The sequence below is a fragment of the Xenopus laevis genome, chromosome 9_10L, assembly GCF_017654675.1.
Source record: "Xenopus laevis strain J_2021 chromosome 9_10L, Xenopus_laevis_v10.1, whole genome shotgun sequence".
NCBI lineage: Eukaryota > Metazoa > Chordata > Amphibia > Anura > Pipidae > Xenopus > Xenopus laevis.
The window spans coordinates 137,226,136-137,253,223 of record NC_054387.1 but is presented as its reverse complement, the minus strand read 5'-3'; the positions used below and the strand labels follow the sequence as shown (position 1 = coordinate 137,253,223).

Below are 27,088 nucleotides of genomic sequence, written 5' to 3'. Positions count from 1 at the left end.
TTAGTTGGGATCAAGTATAAACGACTGTTTTATTATCACACAGAAAAGGGGAATCATTTTTATTAATTTGAATTATTTAGATAAAATGGAGTCTATGGGAGACAGTCTTTCTGTAATTCTGAGCTTTCTGGATAACGAGCTTCCAGATAACGGATCCCATACCTGTACAACAACTGGTTTACCTTAAAGACACTGGACATTTACTCACTTTACTTAGTACCTTATCTTGGTGAGGAGGTTACCATTGGGTTACTTTTGATGTTAAGTTCCTTTATTCATCCCTCATGATAAAGGTATTTATGGGAATGTAGAAATGCTGAAAAACAAGCAAAACTACTGTTAATGACTTAATAAACAGTAGTTTTTACTTCATGACTCAGGTTACCCTTGGGGTACAAGGACTCACACTTGGAAGTTGTGTTGATGATTTTGAACTGAACCAGAACCTCATTATAAAACAAGACCATGAGACAAGGTGCTTCAGCAATACACATGTTTTATTGATGAATTAAATACACAGTCATGTCTAGAAGCTTTTTCTAACACAGACGCACAAGTGTAATGTGTCACAAACAGCTTCAATTTATTATTTAGATTTATAGGCAACACCTTATATCACTGATACAGGTTACAGGTAAGGAAACCCCCCATAGATCAACAGTAGTATTCCCAGAATATTCCATAATATCAGCATTTGTTATTTCTCTCAAGCTTCTGATGATAATAATTGTAATAATAATAATAATGATAACAGCTTGTGCTATTATGTGGGATTTACACTAGTCATCGATATCTGGTGCTTGTACTTTTATTAAGATGCCATATTTTATATATTTTATATATTTTATAGGTAAATAACCTGCTCATCTCACCTGACCTTAGGTTTGTCTTTATAGGGGACACATGGGGGGATTTCAGGAATGTCATTAGTGAGGGTCTCAACAGCTACAGGTCAATTAAACTAGAGGAATAGAAACCAAACAAGTGCCTTCAAGAAGATCATTATAAAGTAAAGAAGCAAATGTACAAACCAAAAAACAAACAGTTGTTTTTCTAAATGTTGTTTAACTAGACCTTACGGGAATGTACCAATCAGGCTCTTGCATTTCCCCTTCCCAACCATGGCCATTCCTCAGCTTGGAATTCCTTCCCTGCCCCCCTCCTCTCCCCTCAGGATTTGGGGTTTGTAAATTGTCCTCTAGTTTGTAGGTACAACTCTCCTCCTCATTCCAGCTAATCCTGTTCCCAAATTCTTCACCAGATGCAAATAACTCTGGAGTCAGTGTTACACCCATTGTGGATCTACACTGTACTTCCCACAGAATGATGTAAATGACGTGTGCCCTCCTAGTTGTCTTCTGATGTCGCATTCTTGTCTGTTTCATCTGTGGGTTCATTGCTACACGTCTTATCTCCTTTAGAAAGAACAGAGGGAACTTTTAGTATTTGGGAAAAACAAGGAAAATCACAAACTCTGTTGTTTTATTATTGCTGTCTGTCTGATAGAGGTAAGTACCATAATTATTTCCGTATCATAGCAATACATTGGGGAGAAAGGTACCGTGAGTGTAGGGAAAGATCAATGAGTGTGTGACATCCTATGAGGAACAGCCTGGTTTTGAACCAGGGGCCTCTCGTGTTCCAGGCATTGCTCCTCCTGCTTGAGCCACAGGCGGTGGTGGCCTGGATCTAAGATACATGTTGCTTTGCTGACTCCAGGCCAGCCTTACTGCATACACACCCCAGATCCAGCTGAGGGCAATTATGAATTTGAGGGCTATTTAAGCCCCCCTACACCCTGCGTGGGATTATTATCTCAACTGCTACTCCAAGCCTTGTGATCCTGATTTCCTGTTGTGTTCCTGAAACCTGTTTTCCTGAATATATCCTGGTAATCTTGTCCCTGCCTTGTTCCTTTTCCCTACTATCCCTCCTTGCTCTGTTTTTGGACTTCCCAGTTTTGACCTCAGCCTGATATTTGACTTTACATGAACTCTGCCCGTCCTGATCTTTTTGCCTGTACCTCATTCTGTTTTGTCTGCGCCTGCCCTTGAATTTCAGCCTGATTCTGGGCTCGTGTTTCTTGCTGACTTATGTCGCTCTGCAAAGGTCTGTGATTGTTTTTTGTTTAATTAATACCTTTACATTACCCAGCACCTCCTGTCTGTGAATCCTGACAGTCATCCTAACACATATAAGTGAGTATAAGTGAGTGTGAGTTTTCTCCTCTCTGTACTTGGAGTATTGAGGATATAAAGGCTCTTGTGAGACCCTTTGGGCAGTTATTTATGTCTTACAATTCCCCCCTCATGTCCCAGGGACCGGCCCCTATTGCTCTGCTTCTACTGTACCTGCTTCTGTTTTATTTGCACTTTCCTCTGTAGTCTGTCTGTCTGTCTGTCTGTCTGTCTGTCTGTCTGTCACTTGCATTTCCGCTACTACAGACAAGAAACAAATATTTTAAACACAAAAGTTCTATTATTGTTGTAAGTGAATATAACAATAATATCAGAATGTCTGGGTATTTAAAGGGATTCGTTATGATTTATATGGTGTCGTTTATTTTTTATTGTGTTTACAGAATAAACAGCAGATTTTGACAAACGTTAAAAAAAAACTAATCACACCTAAAGTAATTGAAAGAATAAAGATATTGATATTAAATGGTGATGCAATTTATACAGGTAAAAAGACAGGTAAACTAGAAGTAAATGTAACTACGTAACAAAGTAACAACATAAAATACACAAGGATCTTAAGCAAAACTTTCATACAGCAAAGAATGAAATGTCATTAGAAAACTACATTCTATGCACATAATGGTTCAACCACTGCAGTTAAGTTTAGATTTATAACAAGCCAAGAGCAGGTGATTTAAAGAGTCAAATAAATCCCAGAAAATGGCCCAAGTTTCAGTAAATTGCTAGAGATGGGGCTCTGCTGATTTTATCCTTATTGCTTCTTGCCAGCAGAGGTGATGTTAGAGGGACAGAATATCTGTTAATGAAGGGGTGGAATCTAACGGCCAATTTAAGAACAATAATTTCTTTGTAGAGTCCGTAAACATCAAAATTAGATGAAACAAATAGATCACTTTGTGAAATGGAAAGCTCCTTCAAGGAAAAGGAAAGGTCATTTTTTAAACTTATCTTTAAATGTTACTTGGGTGCTCCCCTCGTGACCCGCATTACTTTCCCTGCCCAATTCATTCTCCTTCACGTGAAGTTTCTGCTGATTCTAAACTTTGCGGCCGCCATGTTAGCAGAGTGCGCGTCCTGTGTATCCCTGTCTGAACTGCGCATGCGCTAAAGTTAGTCCAATGATGACGTTGCCTTGTACCACCTGACCGCAGTATCGCCGCTCACATGGGGGAAGAAACGGATATTGTGCACATGCGCAGGGCTTGCCAAATTGTTACTGCGCATATGCGAGTCCTATTAGAACAGATTTGGATAGCGAGAGGGACAGATTTTATTTTCTGTGCACCTTACAAAAATTACAACTATCTTGGATTACAGAAAGAGGGGAAAACGTATAGAGCAAGGAATCCTGTAAGTATCTCTCCATTTTGTGGGCAATCTATACAACTTTATTTGTATTTTACCTTTCCTTCTCCTTTCAGACCAAATCCTGGAGAGTCCAGGTGGAATAGAGCAAATTTACCATTTAATTTAATAGGACTCTTTAATTTAAGCTTCAAAAACTTCTCTAAGGCTAGCCAAACCTTGCGTACATTTGGACAACTCCATAAATAGTGAAATAAGTCTACATTTTGTACATTTTTCGACAGAAAGACTGTGAAGTCAATCCCATTATCTTTTTGCACAATGTCTCATAGCCTAAGTGGACCAATTTGAAATGTTATACTCTCCAGTTTTCAGATACCAAGTATGTATCATATTTACTAATGGAAAGCGAAAGTTGGGCAGGAGTAATATCAGAATGTAAATACTCAGACCACTTTTGCGTGGATGATTTTGTCTAATACCTGAATACCAAAGTTTTTGAGAGATGAGGTTAATGCTCATTAAAGGGATACTGTCATGGGAAAAAAAATGTTTTCAAAATGCATCAGTTAATAGTGCTGATCCAGCAGAATTCTGCACTGAAATCCATTTCTCAAAAGATCAAACAGATTTTTTTATATTCAAATCTGACATGGGGCTAGACATTTTGTCAATTTCCCAGCTGCCCCGGTCATGTGACTGCAAGTTGGAGTGATATCACCCCCTCCCATTCCCCCCAGCAGCCAAACAACAGAACAATGGGAAGGTAACCAGATAGCAGCTCCCTAACACAAGATAACAGCTGCCTGGTAGATCTAAGAACAGCACTCAATAGTAAAATCCAGGTCCCACTGAGACACATTCAGTTATATTGAGAAGGAAAAACAGCAGCCTGCCAGAAAGCATTTCTCTCCTAAAGTGCAGACACAAGTCACATGACTGGGGGCAGCAGGGAAATTAACAATATGTCTAGCCCATGTCAGATTTCAAAATTGAATATAAAAAAATCTGTTTGCTCTTTTGAGAAATTGATTTCAGTGCAGAATTCTGCTGGATCAGCACTATTAACTGATTCATTTTGAAAAAAACATGTTCTCTGATGACAGTATCCCTTTAAGTCAGGATTCTCAATAAAATCATTTATTGATTCCGCCAGCCAGTGCTTCTGGAGAGCAAATGATTCTTTACTTTAGACTCCAATCAAACCTCCAATCAAACCTCTTAATAAACACGTACTTGGAGTGGTCACCAGGTTTCAGATTATTGTGGCATCTAAATTCAGGACAGTTAAATAAGTTTCCATTAGCTGGGTGACCTGGGTCTACCACATCTTTTATCTGTAAAGGTAAATTCCGTCTCTTCCAAGAGAGAAAAGGACAGACAGATTTTGAGTTCCTCCAAAGAAGTTGTAGAGGTATAAGGGGATCTGCATGTGGTTAAAGTTGTGACTTGAAAACAAACGTTTCCAAGTGAAAAGCAAATCTCTGAAAAGGGGGTCTGTGTTGAAAACACCTGGTATCTCATTCTATTTTTTGTGTATGATAACCATGGTGTTTCAAGATTTGGGTTAGTGTATCTATTTCCTTCTGATATCCACTCAATAAGGTATCTGGTATTAGAGGCTAGGTTAAAGACCCGAAAATCATGAAACCCCCCCCCCAACTAATTTGAACATTGTAATTTATAAAAGAGCAATTTTTGGTTTCTTATTATCACAAATGAAGTTGTTCAATGACAAATCCAGTTTCTTGGTATCAGAGTGTTTTAGTAAAAGTGGCAAATTCATTAGTGGGTAGATTCGTTTCAGAAAAATAAGCATTTAAAAAAAATGGTGTAGTTTTTATTTCTAAATGACACTGTTTACACTGCAAATAATTCACTGTACAATATAAAATGTCATTCCTGAAGCAGCAAGTGTATTTAGTTGTAATATTGGTGTGTAGGTGCATCTCAGCTCATTTTGCCTGGTCATGTGATTTCAGAAAGAGCCAGCACTTTAGGATGGAACTGCTTTCTGGCAGGCTGTTGTTTCTCCTACTCAATGTAACTGAACGTGTCTCAGTGGGACCTGGATTTTACTATTGAGTGTTGTTCTTAGATCTACCAGGCAGCTGTTATCTTGTGTTAGGGAGCTGCTATCTGGTTACCTTCCCATTGTTCTGTTGTTAGGCTGCTGGGGGGGAAAGGGAGGTGGTGATATCACTCCAAGTTGTAGTAAAGAGTGACTGAAGTTTATCAGAGCACAAGTCACATGACTGGGGGCAGTTGGGAAACTGACAATATGTCTAGCCCCATGTCAGATTTCACAATTAAATAAAAAACAATCAGTTTGCTCTTTTGAAATATGGATTTCAGTTCAGAATTCTGTTGAAGCAGCACTATTAACTGATGTGTTTTGAATAATAACATGTTTTCCCATGACAGTATCCCTTTAAGCAATGATCATCAAGTGTGAGACATCGCAGTGTGCAAGTGAGTCTGTCAGTGCTTAAAGGAGAAGGAAAGGCTAAAAATAAATAAAGCTCTAATCATTGGACATAAAATGTACATATACATACCATCAGTAATTTTTTCCTTCAATTAGTCAGTTATTCTGAAGGTGAAATCAATTTTAAAAAAAGCTTTAAGCTGTTCTGCAAAGTATACCTCTGCTGCAGTCCAGAAATTCTTCTATTCAGGGCACACGCAGGCGCAGTTAGTTTCTGAGGTGCCCTGTACATGCGCACAACTTCGAAAGCTTTCCCCAGCATACAGATATCACATGACCTGAAAGGAATTGCTAACCTCGCTGACACTGCCTGTTCTGGCTCAAGCACCAGTAGGATTACTGCTGTCCCGTTGCCATGGAGACGCCCCGAAGTTAAGATAAGTTTGGAAGCTACTGCGCTCCTCAGGAGCAGTACACAGAGATACATCAGCTGCATTCAGGTCTGTCAGACAGTCGTCTGTACGAACACAGCATTCAATTTACAAACTGACGTAGTGGGGTCAGATTCTGGCGAGAGCACAGTAGCATTACAGTGGAGGAAGGAAAGTGACGTGCACAGAGGAATATGGCGGCGGCAAACTTTTAAATAGTGGCGATTTTTCAACTAATACTGTGTGAGAATGGTAACGACTTGAAAGTTAATAAGGCAGCGTTTCAGGAGAGGGGGTTAAGATGAACATCTGAGAGGGGGTTTATTTTTAAGGCTTTCCTTCTCCTTTAACATTATCTCTGAGTGTCAGACAGATCATATAAAGAAGTGAGTGTGTATTTCTGGGACATTAGCAAGATGTGAAGATTGTAAATCCTCTACTAAAGGTACAAGTGTCTCATGTGATATAAAGAGGGGCACAACACAGGCACAATAACTGAAATCTCTCTTCCAATGTTGCCCCATCTGTAATTAGATTATTGCAGGTATAAAGGCTGTAGTGAGGCCATTTGGGCAGTCCCATTGAGTTAATAATAGTGAATAGGAGGGAACAGAGGGAGAAGATACTTCAATTCATTGGGGAACTAGGGGGTGCAGTGGGACAGCTTTATGGCTCAGTTTAGTGTCCCTTTAATGACGCAGACTCACATCATTAATCTCTCTGACCTCAGTGTGTCCTGTAGATTTATGATTCCAGGTCACTGTCACTGGGAAAGGCAAGTCATGTGATGGGATTGTGATATCACTCACAGTATTAAATATCCCATCATCATTACCCAGAATCCCTTTCCTCCCTTCAGTCCCACCTGTACCTGTTACAAACAGAAGTCCTTACCTTTTGGGTGAATCTCTCTTTTCCCAGTGTGTCCTGTAGATTTATGGTTCCAGGTCACTGTCAGTGGGAAAGTGAAGTCATGTGATGGGATTGTGACGTCACTCACAGCATTAAATGTCTCATCATCATTAACCTGAATCACTTTGTGGGATGGAATTATCTCTTGGTGATGAATGTGGGAGTTGGTTCTGGTCCAGTCTATATGAATATCTTTGGGGTAGAACCTGGTGACAATGAGAGAGAACATATTCTCCTTCCCTGAGTCACTGATGGACAATCTCACAGGCTCTGGTTCTCCTGGTGCCACTGAAATAGAAAATAAAGATCAGGAGGTGATTGGGTGATGGATTATTGATTCTCTACAAATAAATATTTTTGGTCAGCCACATTGTTCCCTTTGCCATATTGTGTATCTCACCATGCGTACATCTTCACACAGACCCTTGTGGTTTAATAGAAAAAATGAATGAGAAGCAACTGTCACTTTGCCTTTTGTCTGTCTCCTGAGGGCTGCGACCTGGAGGGTTCAAGTTGGAGGACAAGACTCAACAAGGCCAAAATAAAGGCTTGTAATGGGCTGTGTAGGCTGGAGACACCAAGATGTCATAAATAAAACTGTGTTACCCAAAATACAGGATTTACTGCAAACTTTTATATTAAATTACAGTTATACAAAATGTTTATTTTCCCTGCTTGTTTAACAACCAAGATTCAATGGAATGAGTCAATTACATGGTGAGAGTTGACATAAAGGCTACAAAATGTTCCAGACAAGGACTGAGATCTGGAAGGGGTAAGAGGTAGATTATATCATGTTCTTATTAATATACGTGAGGAATAATATCATTTAGCAATATTGAGAACAGAACAGAATCATTTATCATTGTTGCACCTCCACATGTAGAACAAGGACCGGGGTGGTACTGACCCCATGTAATGAACCAGGGACCCCTCATTGCTCCAATTAACTGCAAATACTGCAATGGATTTATATTGACAAGCAATAATGTGTGTTGGCTCCACTTGTTTTACTTGGCAAGAAAAGTCCATTATATTTATATAATTCCAGAATGAGCTGCTACAATGGGTTGTTAGTGCCACTGTGGGACTTTCTGACCTAATTCTGATCTAATAACAGTATATGCCAATAAGTGAGCCCCTGCCCAACTATTTCAACTGAATAAAATACCCAACAATACAATCAAACATCCGCAGGTGGCATCCAACCTTCAACCGATCATACACCTGTAATTCCTTCTAATTCCCACAACAACACAACAACACACACATTATAGTGTAAGAGACTCACCTGTTATGTGTAAGGCCCCGGTGCCAATGTCTATGGGCTGTGCCAGGCTGGGATGTGCCACTCTGCAGACTATTTCTGCCCCTTGGTGGGAAAGTATTGATGGGATGAAGTGCAGATACCCAGTACTGATATATGTCCCACGTGGGGTCTTTCTTGGTTTATTCTCCATCCTGTAATTGTGTTTATGAGTTGGCAGGATTTGCTCTTCATGGGCAACCTTCCTTAGTAGCCAGGTCAGTGTCAGGGCATTGGGGAAATAGTCCGAGATTTCCCACTGTAGTGTCACCTCTCTGCCCAGTGTAAGGGTTGCTATGGGCTTCAGTGACACCTGGGGGCGCCATGGGAAATCTGCCAATAAGAGAAAAGGAAAAGTTAAAATGAACCATGTGGAAACCTAATTTCCTGACGTGGAACAGTAAATGGAAGATGATAAAAACCTGTGGTACCAAACAGCAGGGGTCCCCAACAGCCGGGCCACAGCCAACTAACGGGCCAACAAAATGAAACACTGTGGAAATTTGTCTTTTTATTACTTTGATATTGTAAAAGTTATTTGGTTCAATTTGTCATAAAATGTAAGAAGTAAAAGATTTCAGTGTAACATATTAATGTAACATAATTGTGTATCAAGTCACAGCTTCTGTATATCAGGTTAGGGTTGTGTTTGTAATAATACCCTCACCCGAGAAGTAGAGGCTTAAGAAGTTGTTGTGTAAATGAAATCCAGGGCCCTCGCTGTGCTGAACTGATGATGGTGCAAGTCAGAGGTTGAGGACAGATTACATAGCAGGGCACTAACAAACACATCAGGAATATCAGTTTATATTTGTATTAAGTTGATGATACAGACATCCTCAATTTATCCTGGTTCTGATGTGGCAGCTTTTATGCAAAAATAATTCACAGAAGAACTATTGAAGGGAAGTCCAATTGTACCACTTGTGCCGCTGTTGTGCAAGTCACTGGGATTCTTCCCTCTCTCACCAGTAAGTTGCTTGTTCCCAGTGATTTTCCAGCACATCCTCCAAACTCTGTCTTGTGATGTCAACAACAGATCACTCTCTCTGCTTCTCACAGTCAGCATCAGACTGGGCTCATGAGCCCCACTGGCCCAGATCCACTCCACACAGTGGAGTGTGCCCACTTGCCCAACCCACTCTGCACCTCCGCCCGCTTGCCCCACCCACTCTGCACCTCCACCCGCTTGCCCCACCCACTCTGCATCTCCGCCCACTTGCCCAACCCACTCTGCATCTCCGCCCACTTGCCCCACCCACTCTGCACCTCCGCCCGCTTGCCCAACCCACTCTGCACATCCGCACACTTGCCAAACCCACTCTGCAACTCCGCCCACTTGCCCCACCTGCTCCATTCATTCTGACCACTTGTCCCACCCACAAACAAGCGTGAATTAGGAATGTTCTGTAAATGGGGTGGGAGAGGGCTAAGGAGGGTTTCTAGGAAGGGGGGCCCTTGGGGGGGGTGTGGGGGCCCTGAGCTTTCCTCCTTCTGCCTCCGACGTCTCACCAGTCCCAACTGATTCTCCTCGTTCTTCCCATGCTCCTCTACTAGAATCAACAAGCTCCTCCCCCAGCCTCAGCCTGACAAATCCAAGAAGCTAAAAACTCACCAATTTATACTTGTGGAGGAATCTGAAGACAAACTCCAGAATGTACTAAATGATACCGACACCTCTCAGTATTTACAATACAAACTGAGCAACACCTCCACATCTCTCCATTTGAGTGAACCCTTACAGACTTGTTGCCTCTGGGCATCTGAGCAGTGAAGGAGCGAGTGGCTTTTAAAGTTGCTTCTCGGCTCCCCCACCGGAAGTGCTGCACAACTTGATTCTTACATTCTGTGCCTCTTACAGGGTTAAAGGATAAGTCAAACTTGCACAAACTATTTCACTATTGCATCATTTATTTTACCATGATTATTGTGGGTTTCAGCAGCGATGAAAATGTACTCAAACCTCTGCTAGAATTTTCACAAATGTTTCGGCAAAGGGTCAGTTTGACTGGTGACTAGTGGGCTATTGAGTCCTGGCAGGCTGTGCGGCTTCACTGAATATGAACATTGAGTATGAACATTTTCTGTGTTGCTGATAAACAAGTAGTGAGTGTGAAAGGAATACGTATAATAACTCATGTTACTGGATACATTAGTCAGTGTTGGGTGTAAGGTTACAGGTTTACAAGGCAAGTCCCTATCTCAATTGCCCCCCACAACTCCCCCAGCTCACACGCAGCTCATTAGCCCCCAACTAGGGTTGCACCTTCTCTAGAAAAAAATACCGGCCTTCCTATATATTTATCTTTATTCCCTATTAATAACATTGGGATCACTGACCTTCCTATATATTTATCTTTATTCCCTATTAATAACATTGGGATCACTGACCTTCCTATATATTTATCTTTATTCCCTATTAATAACATTGGGATCACTGACCTTCCTATATATTTATCTTTATTCCCTATTAATAACATTGGGATCACTGACCTTCCTATATATTTATCTTTATTCCCTATTAATAACATTGGGATCACTGACCTTCCTATATATTTATCTTTATTCCCTATTAATAACATTGGGATCACTGACCTTCCTATATATTTATCTTTATTCCCTATTAATAACATTGGGATCACTGACCTTCCTATATATTTATCTTTATTCCCTATTCATAACAGGGAGAGCTGGGAAGTGAATCAGTGGTACAGGCTGATACATTAGATAGGTACAAGGAAGGGTCGGATGCTTTATTCACCAGTAGCTCCTCCCAGCAGACAGGAGGGAGCCAATGAGATTAGAGGAGTGAAAGGGGTGTTACAGGGAGAGCTGGGAAGTGAATCAGTGGTACAGGCTGATACATTAGATAGGTACAAGGAAGGGTTGGATGCTTTATTCACATGTAGCTCCTCCCAGCAGACAGGAGGGAGCCAATGAGATTAGAGGAGGGAAAGGGGTGTTACAGGGAGAGCTGGGAAGTGAATCAGTGGTACAGGCTGATACATTAGATAGGTACAAGGAAGGGCCGGATGCTTTATTCGCCAGTAGCTCCTCCCAGCAGACAGGAGGGAGCCAATGAGATTAGAGGAGGGAAAGGGGTGTAACAGGGAGAGCTGGGAAGTGAATCATTGGTACAGGCTGATACATTAGATAGGTACAAGGAAGGGTCGGATGCTTTATTCACCAGTAGCTCCTCCCAGCAGACAGGAGGGAGCCAATGAGATTAGAGGAGGGAAAGGGGTGTTACAGGGAGAGCTGGGAAGTGAATCAGGGGTACAGGCTGATACATTAGATAGGTACAAGGAAGGGTCGGATGCTTTATTCACCAGTAGCTCCTCCCAGCAGACAGGAGGGAGCCAATGAGATTAGAGGAGGGAAAGGGGTGTTACAGGGAGAGCTGGGAAGTGAATCAGGGGTACAGGCTGATACATTAGATAGGTACAAGGAAGGGTCGGATGCTTTATTCACCAGTAGCTCCTCCCAGCAGACAGGGGGGAGCCAATGAGATTAGAGGAGGGAAAGGGGTGTTACAGGGAGAGCTGGGAAGTGAATCAGGGGTACAGGCTGATACATTAGATAGGTACAAGGAAGGGTCGGATGCTTTATTCACCAGTAGCTCCTCCCAGCAGACAGGAGGGAGCCAATGAGATTAGAGGAGGGAAAGGGGTGTTACAGGGAGAGCTGGGAAGTGAATCAGGTGTACAGGCTGATACATTAGATAGGTACAAGGAAGGGTCGGATGCTTTATTCACCAGTAGCTCCTCCCAGCAGACAGGAGGGAGCCAATGAGATTAGAGGAGGGAAAGGGGTGTTACAGGGAGAGCTGGGAAGTGAATCAGGGGTACAGGCTGATACATTAGATAGGTATAAGAAGGGGTTGGATGGTGTTTAGCAAGTGAGGGAATACAGGGATATGGGAGATAGCTCATAGTACAAGTTGATCCAGGGACTGGTCCCATTGCCATTTTGGAGTCAAGAAGGATTTTTCCCCTCTGAGGCAAATTGGAGAGGCTTCAGATGCGTTTTTTGCCTTCCTCTGGATCAACTGGCAGTTAGGTAGTTAATAAAAAGAAAAAAAAAAAGGTTGAACTCGATGGACATGTGTCTTTTTTCAACCTTACTTACTTACTATGATGTCAGAAATGAGCACTGAGTTACAGGTAACATCACTGGGAGCTTGTCACTCCCCTGACTTGACACTTGTGCAGTGTAAGGAACTGAATGTATTAGGGATTTCTATAGACTGAAAGATCAACATACACAGAATCTCCCATAGTGGTTGCTATTCATATCAAATTGATCATTTATATATGGGCACATGTTCTAATTATAAAGATAGAATTAGGTGGCCTGCACTTCTGATAAATAATAAAAGTCTAATAACAGAGGGCTGCAGGGAATACAAAGCAGCCATGCATATAACATGTTTAACCCACCTTCTAAACCATTGCTTATTAAAGAAGATTGCTGGAAATAATATAGAGATGCTAAAGCTAACGGGTCACTTTCATTCTTACATGTGTGATACAATGATACAGTATTGGGGTTACCTGGGTCTGTGGGGCTCATCTCTCTGGATTCAGAAGTTTCCGTGGCCGGGTGGTTCCAGGTGACTCGGATCTTACAGTCTGGGAGTTGGAGCAGATTCTCAGCTACTGAACATGAACTTGTAACACTAAAGGTCTGGTCAGCATTGGGCTGGTACTGAGGTTCTGAGAGGAGACTTTCTTGTTTTTGTGACCCAGTCAGACAGATCCATGTGACTTCTATGGGTTTGGGATAAAAGTTGTGCAGACTGAGGGTACAGAGAGCTCCCCCTTTATCACACACAGACCATTGCACTGGATTTGGCTGCTTGGGGGCCGCTGGGAAAGAAAAGAAATATAGGTTAAAGGACAAGTCTCCCCCTTATTATATCAGTGCAACTATCACTCTCACCTCTACTAATAAAAACATATTTATTATTAAATATATATTTCTATTTACTGAACATTTCTTACATTAACAGCACAGACAGGGGAACACTACAAATTATGAAATAAATAAATATATGAGTAACTATGTCCTAATGACACACACATGACAAAAAGCCTCATTATGGTTACATGTGGGTCCAATACAGCAGGTTTCCAGATACAGTAAGTACATACCCAACAAAATCACACAACTTGTGAACCTCGGCCAAGAATTGTCCATCACCTGCTGGTCAAACAGTCCCAAGTATGTCCTCCACTTCCAGCCCCAGACAGGAATTTACCTGGTGTCACCTCCCTCTTTCAGCCTGACACCCCTCAGTGTCCTCTGACCTTTCTGGGTAGGAATTTCCTTTTCCTCTGGTACTCACCATTGTGCCCTATCTAACCCTAACCCTAATACACCATTGTGCCCTATCTAACCCTAACCCTAACCCTAATACACCATTGTGCCCTATCTAACCCTAACCCTAATACACCATTGTGCCCTATCTAACCCTAACCCTAATACACCATTGTGCCCTATCTGTGTCACACCTTCTAAGTCTCTTCATCCTCATTGGGGTTCCAGCTACCCCTTCTCTCTTGCTCAGGTACCTAATGCCTCTACTTATGGAGACCTTCACTAACTGCACCTGCTTCATATGAAAGGCCACTCCCTGAGAGTAGCTCCTCCCTTTTATACCTTATGTCCTCCCTCTAGTGGTGGAGGTGGGAATTACAATTAAATTGATCCTGTCATTGTAAAACATGTTTTTTCAAAACACATCAGTTAATAGTGCTGCTCCAGCAGAATTCTGCACTGAAATCCATTTCTCAAAAGAGCAAACAGATTTTTTTATATTCAGTTTTGAAATCTGACATGGGGCTAGACATTTTGTCAATTTCCCAGCTACCCCCAGTCATGTGACTTGTGCCTGCACTTTAGGAGAGAAATGCTTTCTGGCAGGCTGCTGTTTTTCCTTCTCAATGTAACTGAAAGTGTCTCAGTGGGACATGGGTTTTTACTATTGAGTGTTGTTCTTAGCAGGCCTGGACTGGGAGTCAAAATAGGCCCTGCCATTCCAAGTACACAGAGGCTCAAACAGCCCCCTACCAGCCCAAACAGCCCCCAACCAGCCCACTCTATGGTTACTTTCTATGGAACCATACAGCAGCCCCTCTGGTATTTGCGAGAACCCACAGATTGCCAGTCCGGGCCTGGTTCTTAGATCTACCAGGCAGCTGTTATCTTGTGTTAGGGAGCTTCTATCTGGTTACCTTCCCATTGTTCTGTTGTTTGGCTGCTGGGGGGGAAAGGGAGGGGGTGATATCACTCCAACTTGCAGTACAGCAGTAAAGAGTGACTGAAGTTTATCAAAGCACAAGTCACATGACTTGGGGCAGCTGGGAAATTGACAATATGTCTAGCCCCATGTCAGATTTCAAAATTGAATATAAAAAAATCTGTTTGCTCTTTTGAGAAATGGATTTCAGTGCAGAATTCTGCTGGAGCAGCACTATTAACTGATTCATTTTGATTTTTTTTTTTTCCCATGACAGTATCCCTTTAACCTTTTTCCTTGCTGCCACCTAGTGGCAATTTCACCAAATTACATTTAACACATTATTTTACTCTTTTAAACATTATCCGAAATTTCCATATATACGTCCAGTAGTCATACAAGCACTTACAATCATTCCCACTAACATCACAGTCCAACCCTTACAAGTGGGTGCCAGTGGGTTATTAGGTGCTACTCACCCCTCACATATAATGTCCCTGTGCTCCTCTCTATCTCCTCCCCCAGGCTGGGGTGTTTGACTCTGCAGATAAATTGTGCCCCATGTTCCTCAGTCAGTGATGGAGAGAAAAACAAACGTGCCGTACAGGTGAGAGTCTGATCCGGTTGGTACTGGGATTGGATATCTGGGATCTGGTACCTCCCACCATTGTTAACCAGTTCCTCTCTGTCATTCTCCTTCTTCTTATACCAAGTGACAGTGAGTTTATCAGGGAAATAACCAGAGATGTTACACTGGATTTCTGTCTCAGTTCCCACATACATATCAGTAGTGAGTATCTCTGACATTACTGGGCGCCACGGGAAATCTGTGGAATAAACAAGAATCATGTTAGGGACTGACTGACTAAGCACAGCCCAGACAAACCCATAGAATGAAAACCAAATAGTATCTATGGAGCTACCAGACTGGTTGTTGGGAATTTAGTAAAACCTTTCATAAGGACAAAGTTGGGAAAATCACTCACAGTATTAAATATCTCATCATTATTACCCAGAATCCCTTTCCTCCCTTCAGTCCCACCTGTATTACATAGAGACCCCCATACCTTTTGGGTGAATGTCTCTTTTCCCAGTGTGTCCTGTAGATTTATGGTTCCAGGTCACTGTCAGTGGGAAAGTGAAGTCATGTGATGGGATTGTGACGTCACTCACAGCATTAATTGTCTCATCATCATTAACCTGAATCACTTTGTGGGATGGAATTATCTCTTGGTGATGAATGTTGGAGCTGGTTCTGGTCCAGTCTATATGAATATCTTTGGGGTAGAATCTGGTGACAATGAGAGAGAACATAATCTCCTTCCCTGAGTCACTGATGGACAATCTCACAGGCTCTGGGTCTCCTGGTGCCACTGAAATAGAAAATAAAGATCAGAAGAGGAAGAAGTGGAATGTTATTCTCATCCGTTGGTTAATGAGATACTGGGGACATGTAATTAATTGGAGTTGGCAGAATCCAGATTCAGAAACTATTGGGCTGAAAGCAAAGACTAATGTGAGCTGAACCGAACAGAACCTTCACCTGAGAAAGGACAAACTGTTTAGTTATTGAGAACTTTAAAGTCAAAGTGTTTCCTTAAGCCAAATCCAACATGGTGGGATCCAACCCCAAAGCAATCGCTTGACAGGACACATCCCTATTGGATTATGTGCATGTAGCAGTTTCCCTGTAACTATAAGGCAGAGAGGCATGCTGGGTAAGGAGGAGGGGACAGGAAGTGACATAAGAGCAGATATTTCAGCCTTAAGTATTGCTCTTCAATATTGAGACAATTGCCAGTTGGATTATTTGCCCTTTAAGAGGAATACGTTGCTATTAAGTTGTGGGTGGCAGTCGACTCCCATTTGGTGAACTTTGGGCCCATCTTGTATATAAATCTGGATCAACTGCCGCCTCAATAAGCCACTCACACACCTGCATTGTATTAATCCTTAGGAATTGGGACAATGGTTGTGTCAATCTATAAACTCATGCACTGGTTTTGCCATTATATGAATTTATTTACTTAATAATGAACTGCAACTGACTGTGAAATAATGATGTTAATGGGAAACAATTGGATACAATTTATAATGAACTCAGTTGATATTTAATTGATTCAGGGGATCACAAGTAAATAAAAAGATGAACTCATTGGGGACATAAATCTACTGTATGTGATTTATAAGACATATTTTGGGGAGTTGTTGGTTTGTTTTGTTCTCACTCACCCCTTGTAACTACAAGTAGACTTACATATAAACAGCAGAGTGCGGGCCATTCATATACTTTTGTTTTTACACATTGTCTGACTCTTCTTTGGATAAAGTCTCCCACTTAAAATGTCAGCTCTGTCTCCTCCGTAGTGTTTATCCCCAACACAACAACACACACATTATAGTGTAAGAGACTCACCTGTTATGTGTAAGGCCCCGGTGCCAATGTCTATGGGCTGTGCCAGGCTGGGATGTGCCACTCTGCAGACTATTTCTGCCCCTTGGTGGGAAAGTATTGATGGGATGAAGTGCAGATACTCAGTACTGATATATGTCCCACGTGGGGTCTTTCTTGGTTTATTCTCCATCCTGTAATTGTGTTTATGAGTTGGCAGGATTTGCTCTTCATGGGCAACCTTCCTTAGTAGCCAGGTCAGTGTCAGGGCATTGGGGAAATAGTCCGAGATTTCCCACTGTAGTGTCACCTCTCTGCCCAGTGTAAGGGTTGCTATGGGCTTCAGTGACACCTGGGGGCGCCATGGGAAATCTGTCATTAAAGGGAAAGGTTAGAACTTGCTGTTTATTGGCACAACATGTTTCCAGCTGTGTATATTGTATTCTCTGTATATTCAGCCTTTCTTTATAACCTTTTTTATTCTGTTTGAATGACACATAAGGCAGAGATGTTCTACAACAATTGGCTTCTTATATACCGTAGTGTTTGCTCATTATTTATACATTGTGTACATTTCTGTGTTGTTATATAGTGATGTGAGTTCCGTATATTTATACCCCACACCCGGCCTCCCCCAGCTTCAACCTCAACCACTGAATCACCAGGAGTTTTATACCTGTGCCCAACCTGCTCTAGTGATGTCAGAAGTGATGTCAGAAGTGATGTCAGAGCACTGAGTTATAGATACATCACTGGGAGCTTGTGACTCCCCTGACTGTCAGTTATCACTGGTGACACTTGTGTAGTGTAAGGAACTGAATGTATTAGGGGTTTCTATAGACTGAAAGATCAACATACACAGAATCTCCCATAGTGGTTGCTATTCATATCAAATTGATCATTTATATATGGGCAAATGTTCTAATTATAAAGAGAGAATTAGGTGGCCTGCACTTCTGATAAATAATAAAAGTCTAATAACAGAGGGCTGCAGGGAATACAAAGCAGCCATGCATATAACATGTTTAACCCACCTTTTAAACCATTGCTTATTAAAGAAGATTTCTGGAAATAATATAGAGATGCTAAAGCTAACGGGTCACTTTCATTCTTACATGTGTGATACAATGATACAGTATTGGGGTTACCTGGGTCTGTGGGGCTCATCTCTCTGGATTCAGAAGTTTCCGTGGCCGGGTGGTTCCAGGTGACTCGGATCTTACAGTCTGGGAGTTGGAGTAGATTCTCAGCTACTGAACATGAACTTGTAACACTAAAGGTCTGGTCAGTATTGGGCTGGTACTGAGGTTCTGAGAGGAGACTTTCTTGTTTTTGTGACCCAGTCAGACAGATCCATGTGACTTCTATGGGTTTGGGATAAAAGTTGTGCAGACTGAGGGTACAGAGAGCTCCCCCTTTATCACACACAGACCATTGCACTGGATTTGGCTGCTTGGGGGCCGCTGGGAAAGAAAAGAAATATAGGTTAAAAGACAAGTCTCCCCCTCATTATATCAGTGCAACTGTCACTCTCAAATCTACTAATAAAAATCTATTTATTATATAAATTTCTATATACTGAACCAGGCCCGGACTGGCCATCTGTGAGTTCGGGAAATTGCCCGAAGGGCCTCTCTGCTTATAGAGTAAATGGGCTGCACGGGTCCTCTCTGTTCTGTAAAGGGGCTGCTGGAGGTGGAGGGATCATCTTTGCTGGCCCAATCCGTTATCGTTACAGTCCTCCCTCCCAACCTTATACTCACTATGTAACCAATAAAAAAGAAGCAAGGCAGGCTGAAGGGCTATGGGAATTTGGCAGCGAGGGAAGCAGTGGGAAGCTGGCTGCACGTACCATGGAGGCAGAGTTTGTCTCAGACTGGGTCAGGCAGGTGAAGTAGGAATCAAAGCTTTTATGATGCAGTTTCCAGCTCAGCTGAGCTGCTTCCAGGGTAGGGCTCTAGTTGAAACAATGGAACAGTTTCCCTGGCTGAGACGGCCAAGAAAGGGGGCGGGGCCAGCACAGAGCAACCAATGTGCAGCTTGACAAGGTAAAAAATGTCCCTGCATCTTCTCTTAGCAAAAGATTTAGCTTGTGTAATTCTTTACAATTGTATAGTACTGGTGATTATTTCTACATTAATTGCTGTGTTTTCTGAGAGTTTTTAAAAGCCTGTAGGATATTGCAAATTTGCAGCCCTTTAGCCTGTGGTGTTGAACTATAAGATTTCAGCAAAATTGTAATTCCTGTAGGGCCACAGTCCTTATTCAAGTAGTGGAGCCATATTGTGCTTCTATTTACTACACTTTATATGCCACTTCTGCAAGTTTGTCAAGTTTAATAATGTTGTCTACTGGCTACGTGGCCCTGTATGAAGGAAGATGGTGAAGGTATTATAGTTTAAATATGCAGTAGACAGTCACCATTCCTTTCTATTTTAGATCATTCCAAGCTCTATCAGTTTTTGGAGAACTTTGAACTGTGCCCCTTTACTTTATGGGGAACTTTGGCAGCCAGTGTGAGAAATAGCACAAATAGAAATACATTCTCTGTTCTGATGAATAAACTAAATACCTGCAATAAATAATATATACCTTGCACTACATTTGTTAAATGTCAGCCGAGTTAGTTTTATTGCAAGTGTCTAAGGACTATGGGACAAGTAGCATGTTTAATACTCAGAGGGCTGTCAAGAAGCCCTGCAACAGTGAACACACCATTAATTGCTTGGAAATAACTTCTCAGTGAAAAACAGTTGCTTCACCTGCAGTGACAAGCATTTTAATCGTCACATATTTGCTATACGCTTAAGTGTGCAAGTGTGTAGCACATCAGATTAGGAGTACTTCACTGTGCACCATACACTATACAGTGCAAAGTCTTTATGTATAGGGATTATTGCCAGGCAGATGTATGCATGTGGGCTGCTTCCCAGTTTTTGCCAGGGCTGCTTTTAACTCCCAGTCCGGCTCTGTACTGAACATTTCTTACATTAACAGCACAGACAGGGGAACACTACAAATGATGAAATAAATAAATATATGAGTAACTATGTCCTAATGACACAAACATGGCAAAAAGCCTCTTTATGGTTACATGTGGGTCCAATACAGCAGGTTTCCAGATACAGTAAGTAAATACCCAACAAAATCACACAACTTGTGAAGCTCGGCCAAGAATTGTCCATCCCCTGCTGGTCCCAAGTATGTCCTCCACTTCCAGCCCCAGACAGGAATTTACCTGGTGTCACCTCCCTCTTTCAGCCTGACACCCCTCAGTGTCCTCTGACCTTTCTGGGTAGGAATTTCCTTTTCCTCTGGTTCTCACCATTGTGCCCTATCTAACCCTAATCCTAATACACCATTGTGCCCTATCTGTGTCACACCTTCTAAGTCTCTTCATCCTCATTGGGGTTCCAGCTACCCCTTCTCTCTTGCTCAGGTACCTAATGCCTCTACTTATGGAGACCTTCACTAACTGCACCTGCTTCATATGAAAGGCCACTCCCTGAGAGTAGCTCCTCCCTTTTATACCTTATGTCCTCCCTCTAGTGGTGGAGGTGGGAATTACAATTAACATTTTTCCTTGCTGCCACCTAGTGGCAATGTCACCAAATTACATTTAACACATTATTTTACTCACACTTTTAAACATACTCCGAAATTTCCATACATACGTCCAATAGTCATACAAGCACTTACAATCATTCCCACTCACATCACAGTCCACCCCCTTACAAGCTGGTGCCAGTGGGTTATTAGGTGCTACTCACCCCTCACATATAATGTCCCTGTGCGTCTCTCTATCTCCTCCCCCAGGCTGGGGTGTTTGACTCTGCAGATAAATTGTGCCCCATGTTCCTCAGTCAGTGATGGAGAGAAAAGCAAACGTGCCGTACAGGTGAGAGTCCAATCAGGTTGGTACTGGGATTGGATATCTGGGATCTGGTACCTCCCACCATTGTTAACCAGTTCCTCTCTGCCATTCTCCTTCTTCTTATACCAAGTGACAGTGAGTTTATCAGGGAAATAACCAGAGATGTTACACAGGATTTCTGCTTCAGTTCCCACATACATATCAGTAGTGAGTATCTCTGACATTACTGGGCGCCAGGGGAAATCTGTGGAATAAACAAAAATCATGTAAAGACTGACTCACTAAGCACAGCCAATACAAACCCATGGAATAAATTGCCCGTAGTAGTCATGGAACTGTCATATAACAAGTGCTAGGTATTTATATGTTAGGTTATGCACCTCACTTAGCATTAAATGTATTATCATTAGTTCCCAGAATTCCCTTGTTCCCACAAAAACTCTATACTTATTACATATATACCCCCATACCTTTTGGGTAAATGTCTCTTTTCCCAGTGTGTCCTGTAGATTTATGGTTCCAGGTCACTGTCAGTGGGAAAGTGAAGTCATGTGATGGGATTGTGACGTCACTCACAGCATTAAATGTCTCATCATCATTAACCTGAATCACTTTGTGGGATGGAATTATCTCTTGGTGATGAATGTTGGAGCTGGTTCTGGTCCAGTCTATATGAATATCTTTGGGGTAGAATCTGGTGACAATGAGAGAGAACATAATCTCCTTCCCTGAGTCACTGATGGACAATCTCACAGGCTCTGGGTCTCCTGGTGCCACTGAAATAGAAAATAAAGATCAGAAGAGGAAGAAGTGGAATGTTATTCTCATCCGTTGGTTAATGAGATACTGGGGACATGTAATTAATTGGAGTTGGCAGAATCCAGATTCAGAAACTATTGGGCTGAAAGCAAAGACTAATGTGAGCTGAACCGAACAGAACCATCACCTGAGAAAGGACAAACTGTTTAGTTATTGAGAACTTTAAAGTCAAAGTGTTTCCTCAAGCCAAATCCAACATGGTGGGATCCAACCCCAAAGCAATCGCTTGACAGGACACATCCCTATTGGATTATGTGCATGTAGCAGTTTCCCTGTAACTATAAGGCAGAGAGGCATGCTGGGTAAGGAGGAGGTGACAGGAAGTGACATAAGAGCAGGAGAGAGGAAGCAGAGGAAGGAATGGCAATTGTAGAAGGAATAATTGGCATCTGTGTGACACAGTGTGACTCCATTTTGTGCAGCAATAAAACTGATGTGATGAACAGTCTCCACACTGAGTGGCCTGGAGGAGTTGAGTGCAGTTTGCAATGGCCGTGCCTCTAAAGTCAAAGCAACAAGGAGCAATTGGGAGAGAATTGTGACTCCTTCACTATCCAAAGCCCCCGATGGAGTAATGGTAATGTATGTGTGATGTTGTCATGAAGTGTTTGTAACGACACTACTAATAATTGGCTCAAAGTGCTTAGTATAAAGATGCTGTGGGAAGCGCCTGTGTTTTATATGTTAATCACATGAGTGACTTCCATGTTATCACTAGTGCCCCATGGAGTGATACTTTATGTGCTGATCTACTTGTCAATTACCTGTAACACTGATAAACGTTGCCCCTTCATATTTCAGCCTTAAGTATTGCTCTTCAATATTGACACAATTGCCAGTTGGATTATTTGCCCTTTAAGAGGAATACGTTGCTATTAAGTTGTGGGTGGCAGTCGACTCCCATTTGGTGAACTTTGGGCCCATCTTGTATATAAATCTGGATCAACTGCCGCCTCAATAAGCCACTCACACACCTGCATTGTATTAATCCTTAGGAATTGGGACAATGGTTGTGTCAATCTATAAACTCATGCACTGGTTTTGCCATTATATGAATTAATATATTGGGGAAGTAAATACCATGTGAGGTTTTGTAGGGGGAGCTGTTGATTTGTTTTGTTCTCACTCACCCCTTGTAACTACAAGTAGACTTACATATAAACAGCAGAGTGTGTGGCCATTCATATACTTTTGTTTTTACACATTGTCTGACTCTTCTTTGAATAAAATGTCAGCTCTGTCTCCTCCGTAGTGTTTATCCCCAACACAACAACACACACATTATAGTGTAAGAGACTCACGTGTTATATTTAGGGCTCCGGTGCCAATGTCTATGGGCTGTGCCAGGCTGGGATGTGCCACTCTGCAGACTATTTCTGCCCCTTGGTGGGAAAGTATTGATGGGATGAAGTGCAGATACTCAGTACTGATATATGTCCCACGTGGGGTCTTTCTTGGTTTATTCTCCATCCTGTAATTGTGTTCATCAGTTGGCAGGATTTGCTCTTCATGGGCAACCTTCCTTAGTAGCCAGGTCAGTGTCAGGGCATTGGGGAAATAGTCCGAGATTTCCCACTGTAGTGTCACCTCTCTGCCCAGTGTAAGGGTTGCTATGGGCTTCAGTGACACCTGGGGGCGCCATGGGAAATCTGTCATTAAAGGGAAAGGTTAGAACTTGCTGTTTATTGGCACAACATGTTTCCAGCTGTGTATATTGTATTCTCTGTATATTCAGCCTTTCTTTATAACCTTTTATATTCTGTTTGAATGACACATAAGGCAGAGACGATCTACAACAATTGGCTTCTTATATACCGTAGTGTTTGCTCATTATTTATACATTGTGTACATTTCTGTGTTGTTATATAGTGATGTGAGTTCTGTATATTTATACCCCACACCCGGCCTCCCCCAGCTTCAACCTCAACCACTGAATCACCAGGAGTTTTATACCTGTGCCTGACCTGCTCTAGTGATGTCAGAAGTGATGTCAGAAGTGATGTCAGAAGTGATGTCATGAAGTGATGTCAGAAGTGATGTCAGAAGTGATGTCAGAGCACTGAGTTACAGATACATCACTGGGAGCTTGTGACTCCCCTGACTGTCAGTTATCACTGGTGACACTTGTGCAGTGTAAGGAACTGAATGTATTAGGGATTTCTATAGACTGAAAGATCAACATACACAGAATCTCCCATAGTGGTTGCTATTCATATCAAATTGATCATTTATATATGGGCAAATGTTCTAATTATAAAGAGAGAATTAGGTGGCCTGCACTTCTCATAAATAATAAAAGTCTAATAACAGAGGGCTGCAGGGAATACAAAGCAGCCATGCATATAACATGTTTAACCCACCTTCTAAACCATTGCTTATTAAAGAAGATTGCTGGAAATAATATAGAGATGCTAAAGCTAACGGGTCACTTTCATTCTTACATGTGTGATACAATGATACAGTATTGGGATTACCTGGGTCTGTGGGGCTCATCTCTCTGGATCCAGAAGTTTCCGTGGCCGGGTGGTTCCAGGTGACTCGGATCTTACAGTCTGGGAGTTGGAGCAGATTCTCAGCTACTGAACATGAACTTGTAACACTAAAGGTCTGGTCAATATTGGGCTGGTACTGAGGTTCTGAGAGGAGACTTTCTTGTTTTTGTGACCCAGTCAGACAGATCCATGTGACTTCTATGGGTTTGGGATAAAAGTTGTGCAGACTGAGGGTACAGAGAGCTCCCCCTTTATCACACACAGACCATTGCACTGGATTTGGCTGCTTGGGGGCCGCTGGGAAAGAAAAGAAAGAGTTAAAGTGAAGGTTCTCAGAGTTCTGGATCCAATTCCCATGAAACAAGAGAAATCACTGGACCAGTAACAGTAACACACGGGGCAGAGACTGAGCTTTATATTAGGAATAAAACAAAGTGATACATTTAGTTATTGCTATATATATATATACAATACGTTTTTTCTGATGATTATGGAAAAAAGCTAAGGTTTCAAGTTTTCAAAAACATCTCTTTATCAGAAATACTATAGGGGTCTTTTATGACGGGACAGAGAAAATTGCACTGGGGCAAATTAGTTGTACAAATGAATATCCCATTTATATTCTCTATGACAACTCCCTCCATTACTAACATAAAAAGTAACCCAGAGGAACCCAATCACCAACAGGAGAACTTACAAACCCCATTCAATTAATCTAAGCCCAAAATAGTTGGGGGGTTCAATGCTGCCATATGTCCTGTGAGACTGTAGTTCTGATCCAGAGAGATTCTCCCTGGCATAAAGTAGAACTTGCCTATGATATGTTCCCATTAGGATACACACAATCCCATAATCCCCTTGGTTAGTCTCACCTTTAAACTGTGGGGTCCCAGTGCTTCTCTCTATTGGCCGCTCCAGGCTGGGATGTTCCACCCTACAGATGAATTCCAGATCTTCCTCTATACGTGAGGATGGTGGGAGAGACAGTTGGGTTGTGTAGCTATAAGTCTTATCATTCCTTCTCTCTGGCTTCATAGCTGAGATTTGGTACTTCCCATACGTAGATACGGGTTGGGGATCCCTTCCCTTTCTCTTCTCCATCCAACTCACAGTCAGAGCATCAGGGAAGTAGGGAGAAATCTTACAGTACAGAGCCGTCGCCTGGTCTCGGATCCAGATAAACTGGGATATCTCTTCTATGGTTGGCCTCCAGGGGAAGTCTGAATGGGAATAAACACAAATGTAAATACAAATAATGCTTTATATTTATATTGGAGAACATGAAAGCTCTTTATAAGATGTATGAACATGAGATTAAAGGAGAAGAAAAGTTTCAAGGCAGTTTATTGCCATTAGATTAGCCACAACAGTGCAAGCTAGAACGCCATTTTTATTCTTTAGAATGCTTTTCCACACCTGAGTAAACAGCTCTAGACACTGTCTCTGTTTGTTTAGGATAGCAGCTGCCATATTAGCTTGGTGTGACATCACTTCCTGCCTGAGTCTCTTCCTGCTCACTCATAGCTCTGGGCTCAGATTACAGCAGGAAGGGGAGGAGAGAGGAACAAACTGAGCATGCTCAAGCCCTAGCCCTGGAGGTTTAAGCTGAAAACAGTTAGTCTGATACAGAAGCCCATGAGTACACAATAGAAGGAAAGAAATGTGATGTTTGACAGAGGACTCAGAGCAGCATTACTTTGAGGGGTTACTGGTGTATTTATATAGACATTTCTGATAAGGCTTATTTAGGTTAATCCTTTCCTTCTCCTATAAAGGTGCCTTGCTGTGAGATCTGAAAGGATAATTATAATTCACTTTACACATTAGGGAATACTGACACTTCTGAAGGAGCGGGAGGTCTAACGACAGAACTTATGGGGCCAGTAACACACACGCGACTGCTCAGTCTGATAAATGACTTTTAAGCCAAAAAAATACTAAAACTTTAACCTAATAAATAATGTCATTTCTTACTGCTGAGCTCATGGAATAAAAGCCTAATATTGAACTGGCACCAGATAGACCATATTTTAGACCATAATTCTCTGACCCATATGAACTTACAGTACCTGGATTTCGCACTGACATTTCTCTGGATTCCTCTTCATCCATTGACTCATGTTTCCAATTGACTTTCACTTGAAACTCTGGATCATTAAAGAGATTCCCAGGAATTGTACATGTGCTTTCCATGTCGTACGTCCCATCATCATTATCTTTATATTTCTCTTCTGATGGTTTTGTCTCTTGTGATTGGCTGGATCCACAGATCCAAGTGATGGGAATCTCCTTGGGATAAAAGCTCGGCACAAACAGGGAGCAGAGAACCTCCCCGGAGTCACTAATGGAGAACTTTATGGGTTGTATGACCTGGGGTTTGGCTGGAAGGGAAACACATGAGATAATCAGGGGATGGGAACCCATATAAACAGCACCAACTAATAGAGAGCTCTATGGGACAAACAGGGAACATAGGACAGGCCCAGAGTCTCACATATGATTGGGGTATTTTGGATGAGGAACCCATATAAACAGGTGATAATAAGGTATAAGAGCAGCACAAACACCTCTAAATAGTCATCGATGTGTCCATAGACTGTATGACCTGGGCAATTGCTGAAGCACCAATATATGGACCTTAGCAAATGCAAGTTCAGCACTGGGATGGGGCACAGTCCCTCTATATA

General features: G+C 42.0%; 1 protein-coding gene across 7 annotated transcripts in view; it reads right to left on the bottom strand.

Annotated features, from left to right (window-relative positions):
* Positions 1-479: 479 nt before the first annotated feature.
* The window catches only part of LOC108704736, a 131,540-nt gene continuing 104,931 nt past the window's right edge, over positions 480-27,088 (bottom strand). For 2 of the 7 annotated variants that reach the window (XM_041577010.1, XM_041577012.1), the window contains 15 exons: positions 26,471-26,782; positions 25,274-25,621; positions 24,384-24,698; positions 23,211-23,558; positions 21,561-21,866; positions 20,987-21,334; positions 18,365-18,679; positions 17,241-17,588; positions 15,892-16,197; positions 15,304-15,651; positions 13,137-13,451; positions 8,569-8,916; positions 7,260-7,565; positions 2,352-2,438; positions 480-1,415 (listed from right to left, as the gene is read on the bottom strand). In XM_041577010.1, the coding sequence (XP_041432944.1) occupies positions 1,348-1,415; positions 2,352-2,438; positions 7,260-7,565; positions 8,569-8,916; positions 13,137-13,451; positions 15,304-15,651; positions 15,892-16,197; positions 17,241-17,588; positions 18,365-18,679; positions 20,987-21,334; positions 21,561-21,866; positions 23,211-23,558; positions 24,384-24,698; positions 25,274-25,621; positions 26,471-26,782 (4,418 nt within the window). In that variant the 3' untranslated portion in view covers positions 480-1,347. The remainder of the gene's footprint in view (positions 1,416-2,351; positions 2,439-7,259; positions 7,566-8,568; positions 8,917-13,136; positions 13,452-15,303; positions 15,652-15,891; positions 16,198-17,240; positions 17,589-18,364; positions 18,680-20,986; positions 21,335-21,560; positions 21,867-23,210; positions 23,559-24,383; positions 24,699-25,273; positions 25,622-26,470; positions 26,783-27,088) is intronic. The other 5 variants (XM_041577006.1, XM_041577007.1, XM_041577008.1 and 2 more) reach the window with 5 other exon arrangements.